Source organism: Ceratotherium simum, chromosome 11 (assembly GCF_057802395.1).
Source record: "Ceratotherium simum simum isolate JZ-2026a chromosome 11, ASM5780239v1, whole genome shotgun sequence".
NCBI classification, from domain to species: domain Eukaryota; kingdom Metazoa; phylum Chordata; class Mammalia; order Perissodactyla; family Rhinocerotidae; genus Ceratotherium; species Ceratotherium simum.
This window is the reverse complement of record NC_141910.1, coordinates 51716337-51735500: the sequence shown is the minus strand read 5'-3', so window position 1 is coordinate 51735500 and position 19164 is coordinate 51716337. Positions and strand designations below refer to the sequence as shown.

Here is a 19164-nt window from a genome sequence, read left to right as displayed (position 1 = left end):
CTTGTGGTCTTTCACTTGGCCTACTTCTCACCTGTAGTTATCCCTAGTGATTCCAGATCCTGCCTCTAAGAGTCAGTTAGTGCTTTGCTACTCAGAGTGTGATCTTTGGGCTGGTATGTTACCTGGGAACTCAGTAGAGATGCAGAATCTCCGGCCTGACCCCAGACGTACTGCATCAGAATCTGCAGAGAAGCATGAAGTTAGAGAGCAGCCTCTGGGACTCTGTCCCTGTGCTCCTATGACTCATCCAACTTCCTTTCTAGAAGGCACCAGAAGCTACTGCCCTTTGTATCAACATTCATTCTGGGATGGCTTGTCAAACTATCCTTGATTTCTTGCCTGTTGAAAAGGGGATAACTTGGAGTTTGGGCTCCAAGGCCAAAGTGAATTAACTGTGTGACTTTAAGCCGATCACTTACCCACTCTGAGCCTTTATTTTCTTACAGACAAACTTGTGATAATAACCATACCTTCCTCATCCACCTTAAAATGTAGTTATAAAGATTGAGTGAGATAAAGAATGTGGAAGTAGAGAGCCAGCCCTGATGGCCTAGTGCTTAAAGTTTGGCGCGCTCTGCTTTGGTGGCCTGGGTTCAGTTCCCGGGCATGGAATCACACCACTCGTCTGTCAATAGCCATGCCATGGCAGCGGCTCACACAGAAGAACTAGAAGGACTTACAACTAGAATATACAACTATGTACTTGGGTGTTGGGGAGAGAAAAAAAAAAAGAGAGGATGATCGGCAACAGATGTTAGCTCAGAGAAACTCTTTCCCAGCAGAAAAAAAAAAGAAAAAAGAGAGCGCATTCTTTAAAAAAAAATGTGGAAGTAGAGCTCACATGTCGTGAATGAAATGGTTAAACCAGTGGTTTTTCAACCTGGGCTGCAAATTAGAATCACCTGGGGAGCTTTCACGACTACCCATGTCTGGGCTCCACCCCAGAGATTCAGCCTTAATTGGCCATGGGTAGGTCCTAAGCATCGGCAGTTTTTCAGATCTCTCCAGGTGATTCTAAAGTACAACCTAGGTTGAGACCACTGGGGAGATGGGACTACTTAGTGCAGGAAGTAGCCTGGCTTTCTCAGTGAGGGGTCCATTTTCATCTTGGACTTTGAGTAGGAGGCAATTCTTAATAACTATAAAATGGCTTAAAATGTGCCCACCATCACCAAGGTGTAGAAGGAGTGTTTTTCCTGCAGGGAGGAGGACACGGCCTCGAGCAGAGGGGCTGCCACATCACCCCCGGGCAAAGACTGAGAACAACCATGAGAGTGAGAGATCCTGGGGCTGAGGGTAAGCAGGGATGACCTGAGGATGCAAATGGGACCAGAACTATCCTTTTGGGTCTACAGGGTAAGGTTCTCACCAATTTCTTAATTGGAAGAACTGGAGGACTGATATCAATTCTTACTGAATATCCTTTATTAATTACTTGAATCTAAGTGTATAGAGCAACTATATGTGATTCCCAGAGCAGATACAGGCTCAAGTCCCTCTCAAAGACTTCCAGGGTCCTTATGCAGTCTTAGGTTAAAGACCCGTTTGATGTTGTTATATATAGATACCCATGCCAGGTGGATCTGGCTCGATCTTGACAGTCAAGGTTCAGGAGCCCAGAGTGGGCAAAAAGCATCCTTGGAATTTGATTTTAATAGACCAGTTTCTATCTGGGTGGCCTATAGGATGAAGTAATTTGCTAATCGACTATTTATTGAATACTAGAGAGCTGTGCTAGGCACTTGTGCATATGTTGTCTCATTTTATACTCACAACATTCTTTCCTGTAGGTATCATACCCATTTTAAGATGTGGAATCTGAGGGTTAGAGAGGTTAAGTTAGTCACCCATGGTCACTAAACCCATATGCTGCAGACCTGGATTCCACACTAGGTTCTATGCTCTTTCTACCATATCTATAGTGCAGTATACATGTAATACATCATGGTAATATTTAAATCTTTTGGAGTGTATTGCAAATGATTTCTAGATCCTTGTTGCTCAAGGTGTGGTCTGTGGACCAGCAGTGTCAGCATGACCTGAGAACTTATTAGAAATGCAGGGTCTCAGGACCCACCCTAGACCTACTGAATCAGAATTTAAATTTTAACAAGATCTTATCACAGAAATATCTTCATATTAAGAGAATTAAGGAAATAGTAGATTTTAAACCGTTTACAAACTTTGTCTCTGCCAGACAATTAATAGTCGTAAATGTATGTATGCATGTATCTATATCTATATATATCTCTATATGAAATGTATTCACACAAATATGGGAAATCTCATACAAATCCAAAATAATATTTACAGGAAATAACACTTGTTGGCTCTTGTAATAATAAAAATTTTGATCCTTCTAGACATATCCTAATAGATATAGGTTATAAACGACAGCTTTTGACTAATAAACTCTTTTACACGCAGACAGCAAATGAGACAAGTGAAAAGAGACAATGCCAGGAGCACGCCACCAGCAATTATGTCTTCTGGCTCCAGCCAGCCCTTTTACAAGGGCCTTTATTTCCTCCCTCTCTGTAGGGCTCGATAGGCTTTCCAATTATGTGCTACCAGTGTTTGTCATTTTATTAATGAAAGTTTTGTATGTAAAGCAGGAGCAGCATTGTGGCTAGGCCTAATGCTATTATTTCTCTCACAGCCCTTTCCTCCTCCAGAGGTAATTACTGCTATTTTATGCCTAGAATATGTCCTGTGTTTGCTATGCATACCTCGTGGCAACTTCACAATAATCTCTTGAACCCATTAAAAAAAATCAGCATGGAATTTAGGCTGAAGTTGGACAAAAGAGACTGAACGGTATCAAATAATGTTCATTCTGCATGCAGTGCCACCTAACGTAGGAAATACTACGAGGGGGAGGTGCTATCTTTCTTCAAATGTCTGTAGGGCTGCATGTATTCCAGCAGTAGAGACAAAACCAAGGATGGACACTCTAGTGTGCCTTTCACTTCAACAGAAGGAAGTACTTTTTAACAGACAGATATGCTCAAAGATGAGCTTGTTTTGGGGGGTGGGTACTCCCTGGCTATTCCCCATGACAGGATAACCAGGACTGGGGTTGTTGTCAGAGACATCCAAGGTTTGAATGGAGGTTAAGGCTCCTTCCCAACCTAAGATGCCATAGGGCTGTGATTCTGGGTGTGAACTTATAATTTTAAGAGTTCCTTTGTTCCAATATGGTCTCTTATTAAGTTTAACTGAGAGTATTGACTCACTGCAAAGCCCAGTGTTTTTGTACACCATCTCCTAATTCACCTGGAAAAAATAAACACTGATTCTCTAGCTATAAATAGCCTAATGAAAAATCAACCCAACACAGCAAGAAGCAGGCCAGATGCAGATTTCTGATAATAAGCAAGTAAAATACGCTGGCAAATGCTTGCAATTATGGAGGCTTAAGAAATGCTGGATTCCTGGCCATGTAGGAGACTTAAAAGATTGAGATTTCTCAGGGTTCTATATAACGTGAGGGTTATATATAGAAAAAGAATAACCATGGGATCCCTGGCTGTTGAGGTTAAGGAGTTATAGGTATTTTTTTCTTCTTTGGTCTTTTCTTTTTTTTCTAATTTTTTTTTTTACAATGAACATCTATTACTTTTGATAACTAGAACAAAAAACATAAAATAAGTTTAGAGCATGCAGCTATTAAAAGCATGTTTATGGGGGCCAGCCGGGTGGCGTAGCAGTTAAGTTTGCACGCTCTGTTTCTGCGGCCTGGGTTTCACGGGTTCTGATCCCGTGTGCAGACCGACGCAGTGCTTATCAAGCCATGCTCTGGCGGTGTCCCATATAGAGTAGAGGAAGATGGGCACGGATGTTAGCCCAGGGCCAATTATCCTCAGCAAAAAGAGAGGATTGGCAACAGATGTTAGCTCAGGGCTAATCTTCCTCACACACACACACACACACACAAAAGCATGTTTATGAAAAATAATATTGATATAGGAAAATGTAATATTAAGGAAAGAAAGAAGACACAAAATGCATATATGGTATGACACTTAATTTGTATAAACTCTTTATCTATCACTCTGCTCAAATCTACATTTATCTGTCTGGAAGGAAATGTACCAACTTGATAACAGGGGTTATCGTTGGGGGTAAGACTATGGGCAATTTCAATTTTCTTCTTCATACTTTCCTGTATTTTCCTAATATTCTACAATGAACATAGAGTACTTTTGTAATCAGAAAAAACAATAAATGCTATATTAAAAAGTGAGGGGGATTCTGATGTCAGAAAGTGGGAAAAGAGTGTTGTGTTTTTACTCACTTCAGGGAGGATCAGGTTCTCTTGCCTGAACCTTTGAGAGAAAGACCAAAGGAAGGAGGGAGATTCTGGGGAATGCAGTGGAGTCATGCTGCGGACAGAGCACGGGCTTTGAAATCAGAAAGAGCGGTTCTGTCTTTATTTATGACATCATATCTCAGGGCCTCAGTCTTCCTCTGTAAAATGGGGCTCATCATACTCTCCAAACAAAGTTACTGGGAGACTTTAATAAGATTATGTGAGCCCCGTGGCCGGCTTACCAAATACATCTGGTCAATGTTAGTTCCTTCCTCCTGTACTGGAAAGAGCAGGCAGGGGACACCAGGTTAGAGATAAACAGCTCACAAAAACCAGAATACGGCAGGGTGAAGGATGCTGTGTTAAAAAATTTTAGTCCAGTGTTTTTTCTTTCAGGTTCTCCAGAGAATTATTTTTCCAGTCTTATGGGAAGAAAAAGCTGATATTTTCTTTTGTTACATTGTAATGGGGTGATCTTGAGCAAACAGCCTCCTCTGTGCCTCAGTTTCTCTGTGTGTGATGGGGATAATGCTGAGAAATAGCTTTGTAATCCTCTGGCTGGGGAACAGGATCAACTCTATGCAATGAAACTCCTACAACCTTCATGGATGACCATTGGAAAGAGAATAAATGACTCCGGGCACACGAATGTCTGCAGGGCCCATAGCCACCCAGGCAGTAATTATTCTCAGACAGCTGGGGAGAGCCTGTGCTTTCCACAGGGTGTCCCCCCATATATGGGCCACCTGAACGTGTTACAGTGATCACCACCAGTGGGAGCCACGAGGGTCCATGATGAACATGTGGATTTTGAATGTGACCCAAATCTCTGCTGAGCACCCAGGAGGGTTTTATTCACACCACTGAGCTTTGACGGCAATTCTTCATATGCCTCAGTTTCATCATGTAATGGCAGAGGTATTAATTTTGAATGGCTCAAAGGTATTAAATTAATTATGTCCAACTGTAATTACAATTGCTTTTGACTACTTTAACCCGTTAATGTGTTTCCTGGCAGTGGCAACCACATGACAGTAAGTGGTGCCAGAATGTGAGGTTCCAGCGGCTTCCCAGCTCTAGGTACTGAGGGAAGAATTATTTTGGCTCAGAAATCTCAGTGGGGTCGCGTTTGTTGGATACTTGAGAATCAATGAGAAGTCTCCTTGTTAGCTCTTATCCTGGACCAAGGTTATGCTTACAACTGAGGGGCTGCCCAGTTAATTAATTAATTATTGATTAAATGGGTTCATTGGGCACATCCTCCTGGTGCTAATGCTAGGCACCATGCAAAACAGTGCTCCCAACCTATGCACACGTTGATGATTGTGGGGAGAAACAAGAACACACCCAGTGTCTGAATTTATGTCGGCAGTAACTTCTTCATGCCTGTGCAAAGTAAGAAGAGGCACAATAACAATAGTTGCTGTCATTCATAAATATTGTAGAGATTACAAAGAGTTTTTGTATTTTCATCTGATCCTTGAAACAGCCTCATGCAGCAAGGAAAACAGGTATTTTGATCCCCAGTTACAGAGAGCGACTTGCTTGAGGTCTTATGGCTCATAAATGGCAGAGTTGGGATGCAAATTCTCGTGACCTAAGTCAAGTCTAGTGACCCTAGAGTGCAGCTTTGCCTTTGGAGCTGGACAGACCTAGTCTGAGTCCTGGCTCTGCCTCTTACTCGCAGGGTGACCTTGGGCAAGTCCCTTGAGCTCTCTAAGAACCAGGTTCTGCGTCAGTAAGTGGGGGTAACAATTCCTCACTAGCCTGTGTTGGTAATGAGATCATGGACGTGAACTGCTTAGTACAGTGCCAGCCACACAGTAGGGTCTGATATTTTAAAAATACTCCCTTAGTTGGCTTTACAGTTATAAAGGGTCCCTTGCCTCAGCGCCAGGCTAAGGGAAGGTTTCTTTTTCCCAGGAATGCAAAAAGTTAGGGTGTTTGAGGGCTCTGGTTAATTTTGGCTTGCTTTTTAGTGTAATGTAGTTGAGAGATCTATAAGTAACTTGGAGACTAGGACCTATAGTACTTAAAATAAGTTTTCTTAACTTTTCTGTTGAATAAATTCCCTAAAGAGATCCCAGATTCCTGCAGTCTATCTCTGGCAAGGCTGGCCACATGGTGGGTTTGAAATGAGTACTTGCTGGCTCACTGCCTAACTGAGGCCCGCTGTGCTCCTCCCTCCCTCACCTCTCCTGCAGGCCGGGCATCTGCACGTCCACCCAGCCCAGCCGAGTTCCACGCTGCCTCTCTGGTCCCCACTCAGGGAGGGTCAACTGTAATGAATTGTGTTTTTGTATTCAAACAAACACGCACGTTAGGGAATAAAATACAGAACTGGCAGTCATTTTAAAGTTATAAAAAGAGATTTTAAAAGAAAAGTCAGGCTTGTGATGTTCTGCTCTGGGTCATTTCACCACACTCCCTCCATCTGCCCTTCCTCTCCTTTCTCGGGTGGTCCCCTCATTTGCTGCCACTGTCCCATTCACAGGAGTTCTCCTGAGGAGATGCTTTTGTGTCTTAAGGACACTCTGCTGCACTGCTGGCCAGCTGTGCATGATCGCAGGCTCCCTCCCTGACCCTTAGTCTCCCCATTTGTAAAAGGGTGACAAAACCATCTGTTTAGGTGTCTGCTGCCCGGGTGTGAGTGGGGGCGGAGGAGGAGCTGGTGGGGATGGGAGAGGCAGTGACAGGGGCTCATCTGCTGCCAGTAGAGCATTAGCTTCCTTGGACCCCAGTCATTGAGCTGGGCAATATTGCCCATCCCCCTATTGCCAGGTCACCTAGGGCATAGCAGAGGCCAAATTTCTAGATTCAGGATCCTTGCATAGGGTAGGTTCCCGCCTTTGATCCTGGAATCATCACAAAAGTCAGATAATAATAGTAACAGCAGCAGTAGAGGAGTAGAAATCACCAGTACCATTTACTAAGCATCTATGTGTCTAGGGCTGGGCACTCCTTGTAACTCATCTACTTGTTTCTCCCAACAGTCCTGCAGAGGATACTGAACCTGCAAAGGGTGAGGTGATTTGCACAAGGTCACCCTGCCTGAGAGTGGCAGGATCCCACCAAGGGCTAAGAGACCTCAAGGCACTGCTCTTCCCACCACACCACACTGCCTCAGTGATGCTCCTTGTGCCCCAGCGCTGCGTGACCAGCTGGATTCCTCTGGACACGGGGCAGGAGGGAGGCAGCTGCCTTGAGCCACCATGCTGCTCTGACTTGCTTCAGATGTCAGCATCACCCCGTGGGAGCCAGAGGGGCACTGTGTTTCCGCTGGGCTCAATGTTATGTCCTCCTGGGCAGAGAGTGGACAACCCAGCTGGATGTCACATAGTATGGGGCCCTACGCCTGGTTCTTAGAAGGTCCCCAAAGCAGGAAGAGGGGTGGTACAGAGGACAGAGTGTGAAAACAACCCCTAGCAAGTCTAGCTGGACTTACTTCTAATCCAGGCAAGCACTAAAGCCCGGAGTTATTGAAGGTGAGCTGGACTACCTTGCGAGTTGATGTCTACCAGCGATTCTGTCACTGCAGTGGATTCCATAGCATTCGATGAGATGGGGTTAGATGTCCTGTCCCGAAATACCTGACAAAAGGTGCTCAGGCTTATGGGCAGGGAGCTAGGGATAATGTTACCCTGGAATCTTCCCTAGCTTGGCACTGGCCCCAAACTATTTACAAAGAGGGTTTCTACAGCCACCTCAAGGTGTTCATGCAACATAGCTTGGCCATACAAGGGCAGAGGCTGCTCCCAGGTGGACCCTGGTAGGGACTGGCTTGTTCTTCCACTGGTCAGTGTTTGGCCAGTTGGCCGTGACACAGGGGAGAATGGGTGAATAGGGAGAGGGAAAAGTGCAGTTTCCTTCTCCACAGATGGGCACATGTTCTATGCAGAAGATGGACTGCATCCAGGAAATGATAACCCTATTCAGGATCAAGGCCACGAGGCCTCTTGAAATAGCTTTTCCTTCCTGATTTGCTAAAATAAGTGAGAGCACTTGGAGCTTAGAATAAGGCACACACAAGGCACAAATAATATTTAAGTCCATAGGTGAGCAGCAGTGTTCCCTTGGCTGCTCAGGAATTAGACCCAGTGACTAGTCCTGGCTTGAGGAGAGACTAAGTGGGTAACTAGTCTGTTACAAAATGGGGCGGTATTTCTTCCCTGCCTCCAGAGATGAGGAGTCTAAGGTGGGGTGGGGGCTCTGGGTTAGGTGAGAGCGATGTCAGGACTCACAGATGCTTTTGAGGCCCACATCGACTCCCCTGAAGCTGAGGAGGTACCATCTGTTGTGTCCCCTGTGTGTCTCGGCGTCACGGTTGTACCCCCACCCCCCGGCAGGGGCAGCCCAGTGTGATACAAAGAGCATGACGCTTGGAGTCATAAGGTCTGAGTTTGATCTTGATTTTGTGCTTACTGGCTGTGCATCTCTGAGACATTTCTTTCCTGCCCTGCAGCGATGGGCTGCTCCCATCCCCTGGGCGGCCCTGCATGTGCCTCGACCCGCCCCCCTCCCACCTCATCACAGGCGGGGAAGCCCTGACACACAGGATGTGCTCCATAAAGTGAGCTGAATAGAATATTCTAACTCTTCCCCATGGGTCCCCCCTCATTGAGGGTTTGGTGGGGACTGATAAAGGAAGAGTCCTTCTGCTTTTGTTTTCTCCTCTACCTCAAGCCATCCTATAATAATTACTATTACTCTTATCCGCCTTTTGTTGCCTTTCCATGGAAGATTTTGCCACTGGGTATAATAAACTTCAAACACAGCTGTCAGAAAAGTTCCCCTCTCCTTCCTATCTTGAAAGTCCTCTTTGCCCACGGGGAGGGAGCGGGCCCAGCCTGAATAACGCCCATCGACACAGCCGTGACTCTCGTGTATTTTGCTTCTGAGTGACACTGAGATGCTGGAGAACCCCACCAGCCAAATCTCCAGGAAAGGATGGGCCCTGTGTCCAGGAACTCTCACCAGCACCCCAAAAAGTCTTGCAAAATCAACCAGAGAGCAATTTGCTGAGAAACTCCCTGGCCTCTAGCCTTCAGGGCCCTGCCCGCCTTGAGGGCTCCTTCTCAGTGGGGCTTTGAGCAGGGCTGAACGTATGGCAGAGGACAAGTCCAGATGCCAAGCTGTTCTCCCACATCCCTCTGGGCCACATTTGCTGGTTTTAATGATGCCGAGTGGAGGTGTCCTTCTGCGCAGGCCAGATAGCCCCTGCCAACACGGAGGAGCCCCGCTGGTGGCCTTCTGCCCTGATCTCGGCAGCCCCCAGCCGCTAATCAAAGCCAACCCTTTTATCACTATAGGGCTGACGTCAGGGGCAGAAAGGCGACCTCTGAGGCTGTGTTCCAGGATCCCAGTGTGTGTGTGTGTATGTGTGTGTAGGTACATGCGTGTAGGGAGAGGACGGAGGTGGCTGCAGCTCCAGCAAGTTCAGAAAACCAGCAGCCGGGAAGTGACCTGCCCTAGAGTGTCACCACCAATGAAGTGGGTCACATCCCACTTCCTGGGTCCCTTCCATACAGCTCATACAAGGAAAACTGCTTCCCTGTTTTGGAGAGGGAAAGAAAATGAGAGAAGCCCACTTTTTCTTCCCCCTAGGCCTTGTTCTGTACTGAGAACATGGTTTAAAATATTCTAGTCACAGGCAGGCTATTCAAATAAAATAGAATTTCAAACCACACGGGGCTTGTTGAGACATTCAGGCTTCTAGATGTGTGAAAGGCAGGGGGAGGGGCAGAGACGGCCCCTGCCACTCTCCCTCGCTCTTTATTATCAGCAGCTGCAATGCTAGACACATCCGAGTGTGTCTCCCAGCCGAGGTGGCCACGAGCAGGTCTGACAGCAAGCGAACACATGAAAGCTACCGCGAGGCTCCCCTCCCCGGTGGCAACTATAATTATTTGAACTGGAGCTCAGCAAAATAAAAATAAAAATAAAATAAAATCTGAAGATACTGTAAGTGGCTTCCCCAGTTTCCCGCAGAGAATAGCTCGTGGTGAAGAAGGGGGGGGCAAAAACCCCCACAACACCCTCTCTTGTTTGGGGCTGGGCTAGGCAGAGGTCTTTAAATATTCATGCCCCACATGCAACTGTGCAGAGTGACGGAGGAGGCAGTGCCTGCACCGTGGCCAGCCAGGGAGAGGCAGCTGGTCTTAGGTGGAAGCAGGAGTCTGGAGGAAGGAGGCTGAGGTTGGCGTACTTCTGGATTGCCCTGGAAGCTGGCTGGCACAAAAGCATACCCTGGCTATGTCTCCATTGTTGGTGGGCATCTGCCCTGGCTCCATGTAGGCTCTGAGGGGTGCTTTCCTAGCCCCTTCTGTCTCCTCTGCCTCTTCCCCCATCCCCTCATTTCTAACCTCTTCTCTTACTCATCTTTCTAAAAGGAAAGTTACATCACACTATTTGCGGCTACAGGTGGAGGAAAGCTCTCAGCATGGGCTCAGAATGAATTTTGGTCACAATTGGCAAGTACACCTATGGCCAATTACTCTCAAGTTTCAGTGTGCATCCAAATCTCTGAGGGTGGGTTTTAAAAATGCAGATTCCCAGACCCCACTCAGTGATGTCACCCAGGAGGTCTGGGGTGGGGCCCAAGAATCTGCATTTATTACATTTTTCCAAGCGACTGCAACTGGAGAAACATAGACCTACTAGTTAGATTGTAGCTAGATTTTCAAGGAAATGCATCAAAGGCTATACCAGTTGCCCTATGGGAACCCACTGATGAGTGTGGGGTTTCTTCAGGGAGCATCTTGAGATACTCTGCAATTACTTCAACTTCCTAGAGGTCCCATGGACCAGGACTGGTCTGGGTGTAGAGAAGACGTTCGGTGGTGGGTGTTAGCCCTGGAGCTCGGCTCGGCCAGCCACCAGACCCTGAGGGCCTGACGTTCATCAGAGACCTTCACCCCTGGCTCTATCTTGTGTCCACCTTGCTGCACTCGGGCCCCTTTAGGGTTGGTGGGGTTTGAAGGCTGCAAGTTAACCTCACACAGTCTCACACAGAAATGCAATATCCATTTCCCTGTCACGGAGTTCAGCCAACCTGGGAGAAGGAAATCAACTTCCTGCCTTCTGCATTTAGGATTCAAATGAAATAAATGGCTGGCTTACAAACCTGGAAATGCATATTTCTATTCTGGTTATTTATTTTTCTGATGAAAACATTTCCCCCAACACTGGGAATTCAAAGACCCATCGGTGTTAGATGAATGGTCTGAAAACCTGAATGCGAAATCGCTGTGAGCTGAGAGGGGAGCGGGCTCATTGCTTTCCCTTCATCACTCCTGCCGAGCTGAGTTCTGGAAAAGGGCAGGAAACAGCAGAAATAGCCCAGAGCAAATTTGACTGGAGGAAAAATAAAACAGGCCAGTAAAGCAAAACACCTGTGTGAGCTATTGATCAACCCAAAGGTTATTAGAGAAATGATGAAGTATTAGAAAAATATCATTTTTACCTTGACATTTCTTTTTCTGAAATTAGGCTCATATTAAATCCAGTGAAACGTAAATTTAAAGATCAAACGCTTTATGGATCCCCCCCCACCTCTCAGGTGGGCCAACCCTCTCTCCTCATTTAGATTTTCGTTAAGAAGCTTTCCTTTCTAGGCGCCTGCTCTGAGGCACCTGAGAAATATCAAGGATGACTGTGTAATTCCACCATCTGCATCAGATAGCGTGGTTTCTCAAATACAATTTAATGTAATGAATCTATTTATTTGTGCCCTGACTTCTTCCAAAAAGGATTTAAGGTGGCTCACGGAGATACATAAAATCTAGTCAGATAACACAAACTAGAAGAGGGTCAGAAAGACAGGGCAAATGTCGAGTTATAAAATCGAACCAGCAATGAGGCTGCTACAAACTGCACATCTTGAACCCCTATTTGCTTACTAGGAGGGAGCCTCAGATTTAATATGACCATTGTTCCTATTAAAAAAAACTTCACCGATACCTCTCTTCCGTTCTTATTTATGTCTGTGAGTTTTTATTTCACAAAAAGTCGGAGGGCTTGAATTTGCCTGCGTCCCTTAGCAGGGGAGCCTGTTTCTACTCCTCTGCTGGTCAAAGCTGCACCTCCGGGGGTTTCTACCAGCCAGCGGAGGGGAAGCGAATCTGGTCAGTTTCATCACGTCCACAACGTGAAAGGAAATACATTGCTCACAGGGTGCATAGCTTTCCTGAAACGACGCCAGAAAGAAACTTCTCCTGTGAGTTTCCAGAAAGAGAGGCCTGGCCAAGTCTAAAGTACGTGTTGGCTTTCTACTACGTGCAAGATGTTGATGCGGTGCCATGGGGGAAGGCAAAGAAGCACAGGCGTGGCCCAGCCCCGAGAGCAGAGTCTGATTTTTGGCTAGTCCTCTTCCTCGTCCTCCCCGTTCTCCTTTCCTATGTTGATACAGGGTGCCAGGCACTGCTGGCCAACTATGGTAGTGCCTACTTTGTGCCAGATGCTGTGATAAGCCCTGTACATATTTTAACCTGTTTAATCCTCACCTCCTTGAGGTAGGCAATCTTATTGTCTCCCCTTTCCAGGTGTGGAAAGTGAGGCCTCCAGAGGCTATTAATTGCCCGAACAAATTGTATAGCCAATTTGAAGCCGGCTTGGATTCGGGCAGTTGATTCCAGAGTCCACGAGCTTAATCACTGGGCCATGTTGGGGTCTAAGCACATTTCTTGGTCCCTAGAGAATATGGCCTTGTGCTAAGAAACATGGCACTGGTCTCTCAGTCCTCACACTAAAGAGGAACAGCTACAGAGACCATTTGGGTAAGTGGCTCAGGAGGTATCTTACTGAATGCAGTTGCTGGCTTAGTGAAATTTATGTAAATCAAATTTTGATAACCTATACAATTTAAAACGTATTACAAGAGCTTGATATTTTTAAGAAAGATTCTGTGGAAAGTCTCTTGTAAATCGCTGTTACCCTCCCCTGTTATGCCTTGGAACTACTCTCTGGGTTTGCTTAAATCCAGGTCCTGTTGCAAATAGTCCAGTGTCGCTGAGCATGGATGTTTAAGGTGAGATTCTCTGCAGATGGGACTGGACCATGTTGGTGGGCACTCTCTGCCTAGAAGATGGCACAGATGGCCCTCCTGTCCTCCCTCCCGGAGAACAAGCAGCTAGACCATCCAGGCTACTTGGCTCAGATGTTTGGGTCCATCTGAAAGTACCCAAAGTGAGGGGCGGCAGGAGAAGTCAGAGAACTAGAGGAACACGGAGACTTGCCTCACACGGAGAGCTCTTCATCGGTGCGGGAAATGTAGCGCTGGTCACTGTAGCACTTTCAGAAGTGGGGACGTCAGTGGTGCTGAGCAACAGGGAGTGGCCTGGGGCAGAGAGGAAGAGTCAAAAATGCACCATCATCATGCACTGCAGGGCCCCAGGATGCAGGGTTAATGAGGGCAGGGTTAATGGACTCTGCACCATTCCTCTCTAGCCTAGGGACATCTTGGAGGACACTGGTTTCTTCTGCCTACAGTGGATAAGACAGCCTTCTTGTCACTGTCAAAACTTGGCTCCTGCAAAGGTCTCATTCCAAATGGCCTGGGATGACCCAGCACCATACATCCGGCCTACTGTATCCCTGATCTCCCAAGGTTGCCAACTTGAGCCCATAAGCCCAGGAGCAGCCTGAAGCACCCTGGGACCCCCAGCCCCACCTCTCCCAATTTCTAGTCATGCCAGCTCTTTGCCCTCCAATGGTCTCTGCGACCGTCACTCTCTTCTACCAGGTCACCCTGTGCCCCATGCCCTGACCAGGAAGATTAATTTATTGGGTTTTCTAAGCACGGATCTGCCTGAAAACCTGCGACAACATGACCCCCACCCCCACATGGTGGTGGAAGAAGCATCTGTAAGCCTCCAGGAACTGTGGAACATTCTGTAGAGGGTCAGTGCTATGGAGATGGGTGTCAGAGTGAGCTCACAACTTTTTAGGGGCCCTATAGAACCCCAAGCAGGACTTCAGTCATTCATTTCTACTTTTCTCTACCTCTTAGTAAAGTCTGTTATGGAGTTACTACCAAGTAACAAGTTCAGGTGGGTCCAGAGCAGAGTAACCAGGACAGGCCAGAAATCCTAGAAAGCATGCTGCCCATCCTTGAGGAAGATTCAAGGAGCTGGGGTTATGTTATTGGGGAGAGAAAGGAACTCATGCAGTGGGTGGGTCACAATTGTTGTCTTTAAATATCTGAAGGGCTGCCTCTGTGGGAGAGGGCATAGTTTAGTTCTTTGGGGCTCCAGTTCACAGAAATCATGATCAATAAGTAGAATTTACAGAGAGGTGCAGCTTGCCTTGAGGTAAGGAAAACTGCTCTACAGTTCAGAGCTGTGCAACAATGGAATGGCCACTTTAGGAGGCAGTGAGAGCCCTGTCACCAGAGGTATTCAACAAGGGCTGGGCATTTATTTGCCATGGGTGCTGTCTGAGAGCAGAGACATGAAGATCATGGCTAGCTGTGAGCTCTGTCTCTCTTCTCTGCTCCTACTGACAAGGTGCTGAGGATGATGCAGTGGAGCGAGGAGGCCCCGAGGAGAAGCAGGAGCTCCGGGGCTTCCACATCTGGTGAGGGCCTGCGGAACTCTCCTGTGACTGCCAGGACTCAGGCTTCTTTCTAATGTGGCCGAAAGCCAACTCACTCAGATGCAGCCAGCTCTGAGGACCGAGGACGGAATTGCACTGGCTCTGGATCCTGAGTGGTTGATCTGGATTTTGTCCTCTCTCACACTTTTATTGTTATTATTAATTCTTAAAAGATTCCATAGGATGTGTGATCTTTGCTTGAAAAGAGAGGGATTTTGGTATGAGGGTCTCTAGCTCCACAAAGAACAGGCAAATGCAAGGGAGGGAAGGGGAGAGACCCTCCAGCCCCATCCTACAGAAGTGGACCCCAGGGCCTGCCCAGACCTAGCCACTGGCACAGCCCAAGGCTGGGCCCATGGCTGGATGGTCTGGCCTCTCCAGCAGCCCGATGCTTGGAGCTGTGCTGGCCTCACAGACCCCACTAATCCACACCAGGGCCTGCGTCTCAAGGTGTGGAGTCAGCTCGGCCTGGTGTGGGTGGCCATCTCCTGGGTGTGTGGAGGCTCTCTGCCCCTCTGTCAGTTGAGCAGGGGCAGTGGGAGGACGGGCTCTGGCATGGGAAGGGCGGGAATTGCCAGCTTGAGGTGGGGGTGGGGGTGGGGTGTGGCTGAGGATCCTGGGCTGCAGCGAGTGACCCAGATGTGGTGCAAGGGTCCCAGGCACAACCTGGGGCAAATGACACCAGGCCTCCCTGTGCTGCAGTCTCCCCAGTCATAAGAGGGCTGCGTTTTCCTTACTTCTCAATGAATTATGTGCCAGACACATAGGAGGTCCCCAGCAAACACTTCTTGAGTGAATGGATTGCTATTATTGTTGCTGTTTTTCTTATCTTTCAGCTAATCCTTCATCAAGGTTCTCATTTTAAGGACAAAAAGGTGACATCTACCTTGGTCTGATTCAATCATTCTAAAGCCCAGGAAGGACTGAAGAGGGAATTGTGTGTGAACACCCCAGGGCAAGATATGGGCAGCCTCCCGGGCTTGCCTTGCAGGATGAGGGGAGGTCCAGCTTCCCTGGGGTGGAACCCTTAGTCTCTGTCTGTCCAGGTGGGCACCAGGGGTAAGGAAGAGAGTGGTAGTACCTTGGTGGTCCTGGAACCGGGCATCCTTTAGGGTCCTGACCTGCCACCGGGGCATGTGGGACGAGATTGCACCTTGGGTCCAGCCACAGAAGCCATCCTCGAAGTTGCAGTAAAAACCAGCAGGCAGTTTACCTGCAGGGAGAGTGCAGGGGCACAGTCATTTCCAGGACTGCTAAAGACAAAATAGGCCAACATCAAGTAAAATTAATCAGGTGTGACCAAATTATCCTCATTAGGAACAGCTCCCCAGCCAGACCCTTGATGTCTAGCGAAACTGATCATAATGAAGAGAAGCCCCAATCTCTAACTTGTGCGTGTGCTGGTTTATGATTTTCTGATCTTCAGAAAATAAAATAGTAATAATAATAATAACTCCACAGCATGGGTATTATTAACTCATTTTATATATGACAAAGCAGAGGCTCAGAGATGTTAAGAAACCTGACCAAGTTCATACAGCCAATCAGGTAACCCAGCTGGGACTTGAACCCAGTTCTTCTAGCTCCTAGGTTCTGTGCTCTTTATACTGATCCACCATGAAAATGACCCCAGGAGAAGCCACTGTGTAACTCACTAGAACACATTTCTAATGGTCGACACATTGACAAGCATGTGGTGGTGGTAGTGGTTGTCTTGGCCAGGAGTTGGTTTGGGTCCCTCAAATCACCCCGCTCTGCAGAGAGACATATTGCTCAGAACTTTCTGTTTGTTCCCCTTTATTTCCCAACCCCCTTGTGGTTAAGTGAAGCCTCATGTGTAGTTCTGGCCAATGAAATGTGAATGGAAGTGACGTGCATCTCTGCTGGATGGAGGCTGCGAAAAGCCCTCGTGCAGTTCTCAGTCTGTCTCTTCCTCTGTTGAAGTGGCCAAGGAAAGTCCTTGTTTCTGGGGGTGGTGCTGTATGATGGTGGAGCCCCCACCAGCCCAAGTCCCTGAGAGACCCTGTGGAGCAGAGGCCCCTCCCACCCCAACCCTCAGTGGACGGGTACTGTAAATGTTACGTTAAGCCCCTGAAACTTTAGGATGGCTTATTACGGCAGCATCGTGTAGCCTATCCTGACCAAGAATCCCAGTCCCTGGGGCCTCTTTAAATCATCTCTTGGCTCAGCATAAAGGGCCCTGTTATCCTTTTCTCTATATCAGCCTGACCTCAGGTCCCACTGAAAAGGCCACAGTCAGCTTTAAGGATCATACATTTCCCAACTGTCCCCAGGAGGAGGAGGAAAGGAGAAGAGGGTTAGAGAGAGCTCAGGCTCTCTAGTTTACTCAGAGAACAACTGCAGGGAAGGCGCAGCCACTCCAGGCTATTCTGATGGCACCCACAGCCCCTGGCCAGGCTGTAGAGGAGCAGCAGGGCCATGTTCCCGCGCAGGAGGAAAGGAGTTCTCTAGCTGCACCCACCGCTCTCCATGTCCTTCCTCTGTCTCAGGCTTCTTGGCAGCAGCAGGCTGACAAAGAGGGCCCTAATGCTTCCTGGCTGTGACAGCACCTTAGTGAATTATTACTCATTTCCCCATGCTTCTCTGTGCATTTCACACAGAGGCAGAATTATAAATTAAAACCAGCTGTCACTGACTTTGAGCATCTCTTCCCATTTATACCCCCCTGAAGAAATCATTCTTCCCCCAAGCCCTGCACGTTCCTCTGATTAAAAATCCAAAAGCTAAGGAGAGCTGCTTTATTTTTTATGCCCCCCTCAAGGGATCCCACATCCACTTCTTTTGCAAAAACTAACTGGAAGCTGGAAGTGACCTTCCATGAAGTGTCCTTCACAAGCGTGCTTTAAACCGGGGACCACGATGGAAGATTCCAGCAGGCGATGGGCTCCTGATAGAAGGAGAGGGCAGGGCTGAGCTGAGGCCTGCACGGCACATCGTGCCCTCCTTTTCCCTCCTTTTAGGGGTGGAGGCAGAGAACTTGGCTTGACTTATGGGTGTTGGTACCTCAGCAGGACTGGAATCCAGCCACCTGGGCTCTAGTCCTAGCCTTACAGCTTTCTGCTGTGCGACCTTAGGGAGGTCACTTCCTTCCTCAGAGCCTCAGCTCGCTCATCTGTAAAATGGGGTAATGTTAGTGTCTGTTTCACAGGGCTATTTAAGGACAAAATAAGGGAGAGAGTGTGGAAACATTTTGTAAATAGACAGAGTTGAGCAAATATAGAGCGGTGGTGGCATTATTAATTATCATTCACATCTGGGGCAGGGGAATCCATCAGGGGACTGGCTGAAACAGCCAACACTGCCCTCAGGGCAGAGACGGGTCCTCAGCTGCCTTTCTGGAAATGCCTGTGGTAGCTCTGCCCATGCCTTCCACTGGGACAGGAATAAGGAGAGCCATTGGCATTCTCCACCTTCTGGAAGCCCATCCTCATCCTAGCTTGGCATAGGATCCAGGGTGGGCTGGGATTGGAAGCCCGTTTCTTTCTGGCTGATTGAATAAAGAAAGAGGTGGTAGGCAAAATAGTTAGGGCAACTGACAATCTATGTGACAATTAAAAGCTTGAGGGCAGGAGGGTGTGCTGAGAGGATTTCCACCATTGCAAGCACATCAGTGCTCAGCAGGAAGCTGGCCCTGAGGAAGCTGGTGGGGTGAGCGCCAGAACACAGCCCCTTAGTGGATTAGGTAGATTTTGGAAATGGCCCTTAGGGCCAAATGCCTGAGCACAGCGTTGGTGTGCAGGGTTGGATCTAATGTCAACTCCCGCTCTGATCACCCCTTTCTCCTTTCATTCACCCCAAGCACCTACTCAGTGCTTGGCACATTGTAGGACTCAATACGTATTTGCTGAATGAAATGGAGTGGGTTCAGTCCTCTAACCCTTTAACAATCAAAATGTGGTCCAGGGACCAGCCACATCCACATCGCCTCTGAAGCTGTGAGAAGTGCAGAATCTCAGGTCCCCCATCCCGCCACCACCGAGTCAGAATTTGCATTTTTAATGCTCTCCAGCTGGTTCTATGCACCTCAACCTCTGAGAATCACAGCTCTAACTGACCCTCGTCTTGGACTGCAGCCAGTTATTTCATTGGCTGGATGGCCAAATCAGGCTGTGTGGAGGTCAATCCATCCCGCAACATTCGGCAATTATGACACCTGATTCCAGTCTAAGAGAGACAAATTGGTAGAGTCACGGAGATGTGACCTCAGCAGTAGCTGCAGGAGCTGCCATGTATAAACTCCA

The 19164-nt window shown here is 47.7% G+C and overlaps 1 protein-coding gene across 1 annotated transcript in view; it reads right to left on the bottom strand.

Moving 5' to 3' along the window:
- The window catches only part of ALK (ALK receptor tyrosine kinase), a 685772-nt gene that overhangs the window by 102100 nt on the left and 564508 nt on the right, over positions 1-19164 (bottom strand). Inside the window, exons 7-8 of the mRNA XM_087436965.1 lie at positions 15984-16115; positions 13546-13646 (exon numbers count right to left, since the gene is read on the bottom strand). Of these exons, the coding sequence (XP_087293091.1) occupies positions 13546-13646; positions 15984-16115 (233 nt within the window). The remainder of the gene's footprint in view (positions 1-13545; positions 13647-15983; positions 16116-19164) is intronic.